This window comes from Eubalaena glacialis, chromosome 11 (genome assembly GCF_028564815.1).
Source record: "Eubalaena glacialis isolate mEubGla1 chromosome 11, mEubGla1.1.hap2.+ XY, whole genome shotgun sequence".
Taxonomy (NCBI): Eukaryota; Metazoa; Chordata; class Mammalia; order Artiodactyla; family Balaenidae; genus Eubalaena; species Eubalaena glacialis.
In genome coordinates, this window is record NC_083726.1 from 94,275,683 (window position 1) to 94,288,221 (window position 12,539).

The 12,539-nt window shown below is 34.2% G+C and overlaps 1 protein-coding gene across 3 annotated transcripts in view; it reads left to right on the forward strand.

The window, feature by feature from the left end:
* INTS13 (integrator complex subunit 13) overlaps positions 1–12,539 on the forward strand; it is a 33,329-nt gene that overhangs the window by 3,498 nt on the left and 17,292 nt on the right. For all 3 annotated transcript variants that reach the window (XM_061204725.1, XM_061204726.1, XM_061204727.1), the window contains 6 exons: positions 543–617; positions 6,735–6,937; positions 7,331–7,411; positions 8,877–8,967; positions 10,346–10,474; positions 11,985–12,069. In XM_061204725.1, coding sequence (XP_061060708.1) covers positions 543–617; positions 6,735–6,937; positions 7,331–7,411; positions 8,877–8,967; positions 10,346–10,474; positions 11,985–12,069 — 664 coding nt within the window. The remainder of the gene's footprint in view (positions 1–542; positions 618–6,734; positions 6,938–7,330; positions 7,412–8,876; positions 8,968–10,345; positions 10,475–11,984; positions 12,070–12,539) is intronic.

Sequence of the window (12,539 nt, forward strand, 5' to 3'; positions counted from 1 at the left end):
GCACCTAGAGGTCTTTGCATTTGCTGTTTGCTCTACCTGGAATTCTCTACCTGCAGCTCTTTCCCTGGCTGGTTTCTTTTGGTCATTTTGGATTTCCCTCAATTGCCACTTCTGTAGAGAGCCCTTCTCTGATCACCCAACCTAAAGAAGCTAAACGACTTCTTTTTCATAGCATTTATCACTCTCTGAAATCATGTTGTTCATTTATTTTTGTTTGTATTCTCCCTGCACTACCCTCTGTCTTACCACACCCCAGAACCCCGGCTTTCCCCACATTGTGAGCAACAGAACTGTTGTATTCATCACTGTATTCCCATATCCCCAGTGCTGAGAATAGCACCTGGCCTGTGCTAGGCATTTGGTAACTATAAAATGAATGAATGAATCAATCAGCAAACCAGAGCTAGAGACTGTACTCTCTATTTATGTTTATGTTATATATAATATATTAAAAGGTATTTATAATAAAATAAATGTTTTAAATGTGATGTGATTGAGAAGACTTGGAGTTGAATACTAATTATTTCTTTGAACTCTATTAGGTGAATTTCATTGTGAGTGACTCTGGAGCACATGTTTTAAATTCTTGGACTCAAGAAGACCAAAATTTGCAGGAGGTATGCTTAGATTTTGAGCTGTGGCCATTTTTGAAAATTATCTGGATGTGGTAATACTTTCTTAAAATATAATTAATTTTTTAAATAGGTATAGTATTTGCACATAGTTTTAAAACACCAACTAATACTAAAAGAAAAACAGCTGTCTGTCTTCCAGTCTTTCCCCACTTTCTAGAAGCAAGCTTTCAACTCTTTAGCTCATCTAGTATTTACTTCCTATTTCTAAATAACATGTTTTTACTGCTATTTACAGAGTTCTCAATTTAAACCTTATTTATCATTATTGTCGATGAGGATTTACCTTTTATACTTCCTCTCACCCATGCCACTCTCACTGCCTTCTTCCCTTCCCTGATTTTCTCAATATTATATCAGAAGTTTTGGTTAATTCAAAATTTCGTGTTTACATTATAATGTCTACATAAAGTGTTATCCATTGCTAAGCCAAGTAGTATATGCGATTATTTCCTTTGTGTTTTATTAAGGTTTTATTGAGATATAGTTGACATACAGCACTGTATAAGTTTAAGGTCTACAGCATAATGATTTGACTTCTGTGTTATTTCCTTTGTTGTACAACTTTTTGGTGTTCCTGGAATTTATCATTTCCTTTTTTTCCCCTTTAATATGCTTAGTTTTCTGAGAATCTATTGTTGCTTTTCCTCATGTCTCTGTGAAACTTCTCAATATACTTATCATTAATGTATTAGAATTTTAGTAGTTTGATTTTTTTTTTTTTCCCTTGAAAAACTTCTTGGAACGCAGTCTTGGGCTGCACTTTGAACTGGTTGCTTTCTAGGCCTGGTGCACTGCTGTCATCCTCCTTGCTTTTGTGTGTGTGTGTGTGTAATCTCTTATTTTGGTAAAATATAACCTCCAGAATTCTTGTAACTTACCTTACAGTTTATTGATACTTGAGGTATAAAAATTTCAGATTGGAAATAATTTTCTCCTCAAAATTCTGAGGTCCTTTCCCCCCTGTTTTATAACTCCCAGTGTTATTGTGAAGTCCAGTATCATTTTTCTTCATAATTTCTCTCTGAAACCTTTTAGAATCTTTTCTTTCCCCCTTTATGTTCTGAAATTTCTCAATGATTGGCCTTGGTGTTGGTCTTTTCTCATTCATTGTGCTAGGCTTTATATTCTTCAGGAAAATTTCCCCTATTGTTTCTTTGATAATGTTCTTGTCTTTGTGTTCTGTGTTTTTCTGGAATCCCTATGAATGGGATGTTGGACTTCCTGGATTAAATTCCTTATTCTTTTTCTCACTGATCCTCCCATCGTTGTTCTTTCTGGGCCTTTTACCTATTTCCTTTTAATCCTTATATGGAACTTTTTATTTGATCTTATTTTTAATTTCCAAGAACTTTTACTTATGCTCTAATTATGTCCATTTTTGTCATATCCTTTTCTTGTTTTATGGGTGTAATTTTTTAATCCAAAGGTATTAGTTTATTTGAAGTTTTCTTTTGGTCTCCGTGTGTTTTCAGTGTTCTTTTCATGTTGAGGCTTTTCTTAAATGCCTACTGATATTTAGCTATGCAACCTTATTTAAAAGCAGGGCACTAAACAGCAGGTTAGAAGATCTGCATGTTGTGGAGTAGGTATTGCTGACTGGCCTTCATCGTGATTTAATCTAGTTGTTTTCCCTGGGAGGCCTCCAGATGTCAGAATAGACAGATTGTCTCTCCGGGACTTCTCAGGGTCTCCAGAGAAGATCTTCCACTCTTCCACCTGTATGCTATAAACTTGGTTGTCAGCCTTCTGGGAGCCAGGGGAGAGGGTAGGTTCTACCATCCAGTAGGTGAACTTTCACTCAGTCCTTCTGTTTTTGGTCTAGTACTGTGCTGTCCAATATAGTAGCTACTAGCCATATGTAGCTACTATTAGCTATCAAATAGCTACTATTTAAATTTCAATTAATTAAAATTAAATGCAATTAAAAAATCCAGTTTCTCTGTAGCACTAGCCATGTTTCAAATGCTCAGTAGGCCACATGTGGATAGTGGCTAATGTACAGCGCAGTTATAGAACTTTTCCATCAGAGAAAGTTCTTTTGGGCAGCACTGGTCTAGTATCTTCCCCTGACGCTCTGCTGTGCTTTGTGGTATCCGTGCTTGGTATCTCTCTGGTTCATTTCCTCCAACGACTGTGATTCTGTATCTGGGGGGGATCAGGAAGAGGGAGTCACTTGCATGGGTAGGGTGTGAGTAGGATTGGGAGTCAAGCTGTTCCTTATACTGGCTTCAAGTCATTCAGTTTTCAGTATCTTGCCTCATCCTTGCTTTATGTGGTACTTGATGCCTCCAGTTCCTGAACTTCTCTTGGATTCTGAAAGGCATATCATCTTGCCTTTTTCCCCTGTAGGCGCTTAGATTTCAGTTTATTCAGTCTTGCTAAGTCCATTACCATTCCTCCATCCATTTTCATACATTCTTGCTGACATCTCTCGATTGTTCTCTTGTTTCCTCTTCCATTCTCTTCATCTTTGTGGGTTTATGGGGGTTTTTCCCCCCCTTTGGTGTTTGCTTTTTTAAATTAAATTCCTTTACTACAGTTTTAGTGGAGTTTTAGGGAGCAGAAATAAACCCATGCTCAATTCATCAAGTTTATGCTTTTTAAACGTGTCTAAGGATATTGAATTTGTTGTAGATTACGTTCTTTTCTGTCGTTTTAGGTGGATAGAAGACTTCAGTCTATTAGGTCCTTCACTGATGAATATGAACATGAGAGACAGGCATTAGTGAAATATTTGAATACATTATTTGAACTATTTCATGTTAAAATTTTTCTGTTAATGGATGCCCTTTAGTGGAAATAATCCCATCCAAATGTGTTTTAATGAAAATGTGTTTCTTACAATGTTTGGTCTTAAAATGTTGTGATTAATATTATAATATGTAAACATATCTAACCTTTTTTTCTTTTGCGGTAACTCACTGAAGGGGGGCTTTTATTGGCTTGGCTTTGCGTTTATATCACTCCAGAATGTTCTTTATTCTTTCATTGCTTGAAAAAATATTAAGGATTCCATACATTCCCCCTGTACTATCTTTTTGAAATAGCGTGTATTCTGCTTTGTTCTTTCAAGAGGTACTGTGAAAGAAGCCTGAAGCTTCTCTAGTTGTGTATAAATAAAAATAAGTACAAATTTGAATAGATTTTCGTTACTGCACCTCTGCAGTGCAGTAAGAGGTATGCATTTAATAATGGGAGCTATACTGATGATGCGAGAATTACTGCTTCCTTCTGCTTTCTGAAGGTGAAGGCATATTATATCACACGCATTGCTTTTAGATTATGGACAGAAGGGGAAACTCCAGGTGTGAAGGCAACTATATAGCAAATCCCTAATGTTTAAGATGATATAAAATAATTGACATTTTGTATAAATTATGTATAATCTTTTAAAATTTTATTTATTTATTTATTTATTTATTTATGGCTGTGTTGGGTCTTCGTTTCTGTGCGAGGGCTTTCTCTAGTTGCGGCAAGCGGGGGCCACTCTTCATCGCGGTGCGCGGGCCCCTCACTATCGCGGCCTCTCTTGTTGCGGAGCGCAGGCTCAGTAATTGTGGCTCACGGGCCTAGTTGCTCCACGGCATGTGGGATCTTCCCAGACCAGGGCTCGAACCCGTGTCCCCTGCATTGGCAGGCAGATTCTCAACCACTGCGCCACCAGGGAAGCCCATAAATTATGTATAATCTTGTCTGTGTAAACACATTTAATGTTTAGCTTTGGTTGTCTGTGTCACACCTTTCTCTAGTTATTGTGACTGATCATGAGAAGCAATTGAAGTAGATTGATTGAAGAATGTTTGGGCTGGAAGGATTGTAGACATCTTTTGCTTTGACTCCTTCTTTGTGCAGGTGAAGGAACTGAAGCCCACAGGTGCCAGAGGTAGTTTGACTTGCATACCTGGGTCCAGGGCTCTTTCTGTTACAGCACGTGACTCTATCCTCTACATTGTAGATCTTATTACAAAAAATTTATCAGATTTCAGGAGTTTTGGTCTTGTTTTTGATGGCTAAATTAAATGAAGTTTGAAAGTATCATACTAATGTGGCACAGGTTCTATTATTAGTTTCACTTTCAGATTAGGAAAAAAGCTAGGAGAGATAAACCAGGGTCACACAATATTAAAAGTCAGAGCCAGAATTTCAGTCCATAGTTATCTGACTCCAGAAGTTAAGCTTTCTGCTGCTTTCCCAGGACCACAACACCCCTGTCCTAAAAAGCAGCTTTTTATTTTTTCTCCTATGTACCAGGGACTTTTTATAGTCCTACATGTACAGTATTTTTTCTTTCATTTTTGATCACTTTTTATGAATAGGTAATACCTATGTAGTTTAAAAATAAATTTTACATATATACTTGCATGTATACATATGTGTGTGTGTGTGAGTGTGTGTAAGCAAAAGCTAAGCCTTGAAAAATTTCCCACTCATCCTCTGTTCCAGTTAGTGGTGTGCTAGAGCCTGGTTATACCAACTTGGGAGAGCTGAGTGTGTGCATCTCCTATCAACTTTACATTCAGTGAAAGCTTGAAAGTAGCGATCATGGGAGTACTTAACCATAGATATTGGCAAACACTACAAATTAGGGGGTTTTTTTTTTCCCTTTGGAGAGCTGGTTTACCAGCACATCACTATTTATCCCCACCACTGTTAGTTTTTTTTTTTTTTAATTAATTTTATTTATTTATTTATGGCTGTGTTGGGTCTTCGTTTCTGTGCGAGGGCTTTCTCTAGTTGTGGCAAGCGGGGGCCACTCTTCATCGCGGTGCTCGGGCCTCTCACTGTCGCGGCCTCCCTTGTTGCAGAGCACAGGCTCCAGACGCGCAGGCTCAGTAGTTGTGGCTCACAGACCTAGTTGGTCCGCGGCATGTGGGATCTTCCCAGACCAGGGCTCAAACCCGTATCCCCTGCATTGGCAGGCAGATTCTCAACCACTGCGCTACCAGGGAAGCCCACCACTATTAGTTTTTAATGGGTCCTTCCAGCGTATCTTTATGCATATATAAAGCAAAGTCCTCACACTTTGTTCTTTTTTAAGAGTGTTTTAGCTATTCTGTATCCCTTGTAATTCCATATGAATTTTAGAATCAACTTATCAATTTCTATCAATACAAAGAAGTCAGCTGGGATTCTGACAGGGATTATGTTTAATCTGTAGTTCAGTTTGGGTAGTGTTGTCATCTTAACAATAATAAGTATTCCAGTCCATGAACATAGGATGTTTTCTATTCATTTAGATCTTCAATTTCTTTCAACAATATTTCATAATTCTCAGAGTATAAAATCTGCATTTCCTCTGTTAAATTTATTCCTAAGCATTTTATTCTTTTTGGTGCTATTAGAAATGGAATTGTTTTCTTAATTTCATTTTTGGATTGTTCTTTGCAAGTGTACAGCAATACAATTGGTTTTTGTCTGTTGATCATGTATCCTGCAACCTTGCTGAACTTGCTTATTATTTCTAAAAAATTTCTAATGGATTCCTTAGGATTTTCTACATACAAGATCATGTCATCTGCAACATAGAGATAGTTTTACTTCTTCCTTTCCAATCTGAATTCCTTTTATTTCTTTTTCTTTCCTAATGCTTGGGCTAGAAGCTCTAGTATAGTATTGAATTGAAGTGGTGAGAGTGGATATCCTTCTGTTTCTGATCTTAGAGGGAACACATCTAGTTTTCACTATTAAGCATGATATTATGTGTAGGTTTTTCATAGATGCCTTTTATCTGCTTGAGGAAGTTCCCTTCTGTTTCTAGTTTGTTGAGTGTTTTTTATCATGAAAGGGTTTTAGATTTTTGTCAAATGCTTTTTCTGTATTTATGGGGATGATCATGTGATTTTTAAAAATTCCATTGATATCGTTTGCATTAATTAATTTTTAGATGTTAAACCAACTTTGTGTTCCTGGGATAAGTCCAACTTGGTCATGGTATATAATTCTTTTTATATGTTGCTGGATTCAGTTTGCTAGTATTTTGTTGAGGATATTTGTATCCATATTTATAAGATACATTGGTCTGTAGTTTCATTTTCTTGTGATGCCTTTGTCTGACTTGTGCTTATTCTTGTCAACATGATTGTTTTCCCTTTTACTTAGCTGATGGCAGCATTAGCTGCTGTTGGGCCTCCTAATCCACGGGCAGATCCAGAATGCTGCAGTATTCTGCATGGTCTTGTTGCAGCAGTGGAAACCCTCTGTAAAATTACCGAATACCAACATGAGGCTCGTACTCTACTAATGGAGAATGCAGAACGTGTTGGAAATAGAGGACGAATAATTTGCATTACTAATGCAAAAAGGTGAGACATTAATCACAGTAATTCTTTCACTGAGGGAATTTTAATATCCTATTGTAGTTTTTTTAAAAAAAAAGCAGGGGCAACATGTTAGCATTTAAGGATATCACATGTGGCCTTTCTAATATCGAAACTGTGTTTATCCAGTTCTAAAATATCCAGTTCATCTCAGTGAAAACCGTTTAGATTGTTATCACGTAGGTCGATTTGACTTTTTTTTCCTCACTAGTTTTTCATTCAGTTGGTTGTTCGGTATTGTGAATGAGCACACTGCAGACAGTCCTTATTGAAGTAATTTTAGGTGCCTGTAACAAGATACTACAGCTGAATAGTGTGTTTAGTTTTTTCTCTTACTATTTATTTATTTAAGTTGGTTTTATCTTTTTTATGCCATAGTGATAGTCATGTGCGAATGCTTGAGGACTGTGTCCAGGAAACAATTCATGAACATAACAAGCTTGCTGCAAATTCAGATCAGTGAGTATAATCCATAAATGGAATAAATATTCCATTTTGTAGTCATATTTATTTCATTATAATTATTCCAATAATTTTAATGGTAATTGGTACCATTCCCTTGAATTCTCTACTGGCTCTACAAATTAGTCAAAAACGTATGTTCGATCAGAAACTTCTTGTCCCATTTCCCTTTAAGTTTAAAATTTTACTTTTGGCTCACAGGAAAGGTAAGCAGAAGGATAAAATAATACATAAATTTATAATGCATATTTTTTTTGATGGCTTGTTCTCATACTCTGTATTACAAATCTATAAAATGAGCAAATCATTGGTGGCATTATTCAGTATGTACCAAATCAAAACATAACTAATTATATTGCCTGAATTTTTTAAAAAGAAAAAAGCCACTAAAGATATGTTTGGGACAGTTGCTGTGAGGAGTCTGTATTAGATCGAGCTACTATTAATTTTCTAGGTGGAGTACTGGTATTATTGTCAACGAGTAGGATTATTCTCACTAGGAGAAGGAAGCATGCTGAGGTATTTAGGAATGAAATATCATTTCCTCTGCAACTTACTCTCAGATGACTTAGTAAAAAAAAAAAAAAGAATGTACATCTATTTAGGCATTTATAGTGAAAACAAATGTAGCTAACAGCTAATTAGCTAATCTATGTTAAGGATATATGGGTGTTCATTGAATAGTACTTTTCTTTCAATTTTTCTGTAGGTTTGGAAATTTTAAAATAAAAAGTAGGCTCATAGATATAGAGAACAAACTAGTAGTTACCAGTGAGAGAGGGAAGGGGAGAGGGGCAAGATAGGGGTAGGGATTAAGAGTTACAAACTACTATGTATAAAATAAATAAGCTATAAGGATATATTGTACAACATGGGGAATATAGCCAGTATTTTATAGTAACCAGAAATGGAGTATAACCTTTAAAAATTGTGAATCACTGTCGTATATCTGAAACTTTTATTGTACATCAGCTGTACCTCAATTTAAAAAAAGAAATAAAATAAAATGGAGGGGGCAAAAAATAAATAAAATAAAAAGTTGGGGGTAACTTTTTAGTATTACAAATTCTGTATTCTTGGAAATAACCAATTATAGGTAATATAATTTGTTCTTGAAAAACACTAGTAAAAGGGAAATTAATACACAATATATTCATTTTCTCTGTGGCAGTTATCTATTGAAAATTATACCAGAGTATAAGAATTTTCCCTTTATCTTATCCTTCGAATACACAAAATGATCATTTTTGCATTTGAATTAAACTCATATAAATTATTCATTAAATGTTCATACAAGTACAGCAGTTATACAGTCTTTCTCAATATTTAACTTTTATGTTAACCGTAGTATCTGGTTATAGAGACACACTGTTTTAGTATATAAAACTTTTTATAGTTTACCTGCCTGAATTCTTTACGTAGTATATAGTCTTATGTTCTAAGTGAAAAGTTTCTCTTTAAGTCTCATGCAGATTCAGAAGTGTGAGCTAGTCTTGATCCACACCTACCCAGTTGGTGAAGACAGCCTTGTATCTGATCGTCCTAAAAAAGAGGTAAGTGCAGAAGTGATGGAAGAAGAGATCATTGCTAATTATTAATAATAAATGCTGAGAAGGTTTAGCATAAGAATGATCAGGTTGCCAAGATTTTCTGAGACAAAAATATTTAGAGTTTTGAAAGCAACCTGTATGGCAAAGTACCTAGATTGGTTCTTTATGTTATAATTGTAGATTTTGAAAGTATTTTGTTTGGTTTGCCTGTTGATGTTTATTTTAAATAACTGTGTTCTCAAACCATACACAATTTGTATTGTTCCTCAAATTTCAATTACTGTAATGGATTTCAGTTGCTTTAATGACTTCTTACTCTGTAGAACTGTTTTTTCTCCTCATTAGGAAAACAATACACTCTTTAATCAAAATACACTCCTATAACAAAGAAATTAACTTTACCTATCCAGAGGGGTAAAAGACTAATTTCCAACTTTGGTTTTACTTTTCAAATAAATCTGAACAACTTTAAAGGAAGAGATGAGTCTGTTGATTGTTAAATGGATTCACATCACATGATATTCTCCATTGGTGGTCTGTGTTTAGAAATACAGACGTGTGTTTGTATAACTATATTAAATGTGTATGTTCTTGTTTTTGTTTTTTTATTTAGCATTACTTAATATAAACATGTGAAGTATTAACTTAGATAATGATTTTTTTTATAGCTGATTGTTTTTTTTAGGTCATTATCTCTATCATCGTGTTTTATGTGGTTTCCAGCATAAGCCCATTTTTTGTTAACTTTTTTCTGACTCTTGGTAACATGACATTATATTGGCTTTACTTTGAGATAAGTAAATAATTTACTTACAATAAGTACTATTACCCTGGAATGAGTAAAATTTGTTACCTTGTTATAAGTAACTTTTGGCTGCCTTATACATTTCTTGGTGACAAAATATGATGATTGTAGTGATTTTCATTCTTTGTAATAAGTCATAGTATCTGCAGAGGTTTGTCCTCTCCACAAAATTAATTATTTTTTCTACAGTATTTCTGTGGGGCACTTCAAATCAATTTTGCATATAGATAAATAGAAGTAAAAATTATAAATTAAAATATATATTTAAATCGAAGACTATTCTACGCTAAGTTTCAAGAGGACAGGGATTTTGCCTGTTCACTGCGGTATCCTCCAGTAGCTCACACAGTTTCTGGCAATTTATACAGTAAGTTCTCTTTAATACCTGTCTGTTGAATGAATGAATGTATAAAAATGTATTACTAAAATAATGATTATGGTTAATTTATGGACCTTTTTCCCCCTAAATTCTCACAAGTAAAAGTACTTAATTTTCATGGGTTGAAGTAAAATATTTAGCACGAAGTTAAAATGTATTAAAGTTTTGTGGGGTTTTTTTTTCATACCTTTCTATAGTTGTCCCCCGTTTTAACCAGCGAAGTTCATAGTGTTCGTGCAGGACGGCATCTTGCTACCAAATTAAATATTTTAGTACAGCAGCATTTCGACTTGGCTTCAACTACTATTACAAATATTCCAATGAAGGTAGGCAGTTCTTTTTCTTGCTGTTTTGAAAGCTCTGCTTTGCTTTTTAAATATTTGATATGTATTATTTATTTTAATGAACCTTAACTTTTTCTTCCCATATCATATTTTCTGTTTTGCTAGCACACATTCAGTGTCTTTGACCAGGTTAGTAAATAATGAAAAGCAACAAGAAAGGATCACAGAACAAAGTGCTGTATTTTTTTTTCCTAATAAGAACATTCTGTATCAACTTTTTTGTTTTTAATTTTGTTCTCATTACTTTCATCAAAATATAATTTCTATCTGAAATGATTACTTTTTCTGTGATTCTTTTCCTGACAGTTGTTATTAGATTTTACTCACTTTGTGTGTTCTAGTAGATCTTTTCTTTCTTATATTTTTATTCTTGCCTACCCAGTATAAAGGTGTTTGTAACTAATAGGTCTAACTAGGGAAAAATAGTTTATAGTTTTAAACAAGTTTATGATTCTAGCTGAAAAACATATGAGTCTTATGATTTTACTAATGGATTTTCTTAGGAATCTATTACTACCTTGTCATTTTCATTATGTTATTTAGTTGTCTAAGACCAGCACAATGCCTGGCCCATAGAAAGCTTCAAATGAATTTTTACTGAGGGGAGTTACATTTAATTGTATTGATAATATTTACAAATGTAAAGTAGCCAGTATACCTAAAAATTTAAATTAGCTTTCTCATAAGTCCAGTTTCATTTTTTTTGCCACCATATGATGAAAACTAAATTGCATGAGAAATGTAATCTTTTCATTATTAATTTCCTCCTTATACCACTGGCTGGCTCTTTAATAGAAATTATAGCCTTAACCAATAGAACAGTTTAGGTGAGGCAGCAGTGAACAACTAAAATAGCATAATAGATGTACTTTAATATGATTTCATGAGTTATAAGAAAAATACCCTGAGGGTGACAGATACCTTGCTTTTTAAATTTGACCATATTTGTGTGCTACTGGTGTGACTCCTCAATCTTTGTCTTTTTCTTGTAAATAGATAATATTGAAGTTTCTATTTACTATTTAGTGAGGACAAGTTACTAAACTTGTTTATTAGTCTGTATTTGCTATTTTATATAATTGGTGCTTGCTAATTTACTATAGGTATTTAAAGATGCTATTTCCTCCTTTAATCAACTATTTTACATTGAGTAAACTATTTCAATTACATCATATTTGTGTATAAAAAGTATTGGCAGGACAATGCATTCAGAGTAAAAATTCTAAAATTTCTAGATGAACCATCTATGTTAATTCTGACATAACATAAGAAAAATCACTACTTTATTACTGATATGTAGCCAATAGTTTTTTAATATAGTTTATATTGCTGTGGAAAATTATTGCATCTTTAAATAGATTAATTACTGAGCAAACTATCCCCTTATTATAGCTAATTATTGTTGGGTATATTTGATCTCACTTTAAGCAAAATGAATAATTACTTCATTGTTTTAAAAACAAAACCAAGTTATTTTAAATTTTGCTTTAAGGAAGAACAACATGCTAACACATCTGCCAATTACGACGTGGAGCTACTTCATCACAAAGATGCACATGTAGATTTTCTGAAAAGTGGTAAGTAAGAGACATTGGAAAATACTATTTTGTAGGATCTAACATATGAAAGCATACTAACAGCTTTGAGAAGTTCTTGAGTAAATAAACCTGATTGACTTTAGTCCATCCCGTTCCAAACTTACCTGACAATATCACCCATTAATGGCCATGGAACTAGTGTTCTATTGAATTTACTTTGGGAAAGACTAGGCTAATGGAACAAATACGGACATACCTCATTTTATCATGCTTTGCTTTATTGTGCTCCACGGATGTTGTGTTTTTTTACAAATTGAATGTTTGTGGCAACCTGGGTTGAGCAAATCTTTGGCGACATTTTTTCAATAGCACTTGCTCACTTCATGTCTCTGTGTCACATTTTGGTAATTCTCGCAGTATGTCAAACTTTTTCATCATTATTTTTGTTATGGTGATCTGTGATCAATGATCTTTGATGTTGCTCTTGTAAATTGTTTTGGGGTGCCACA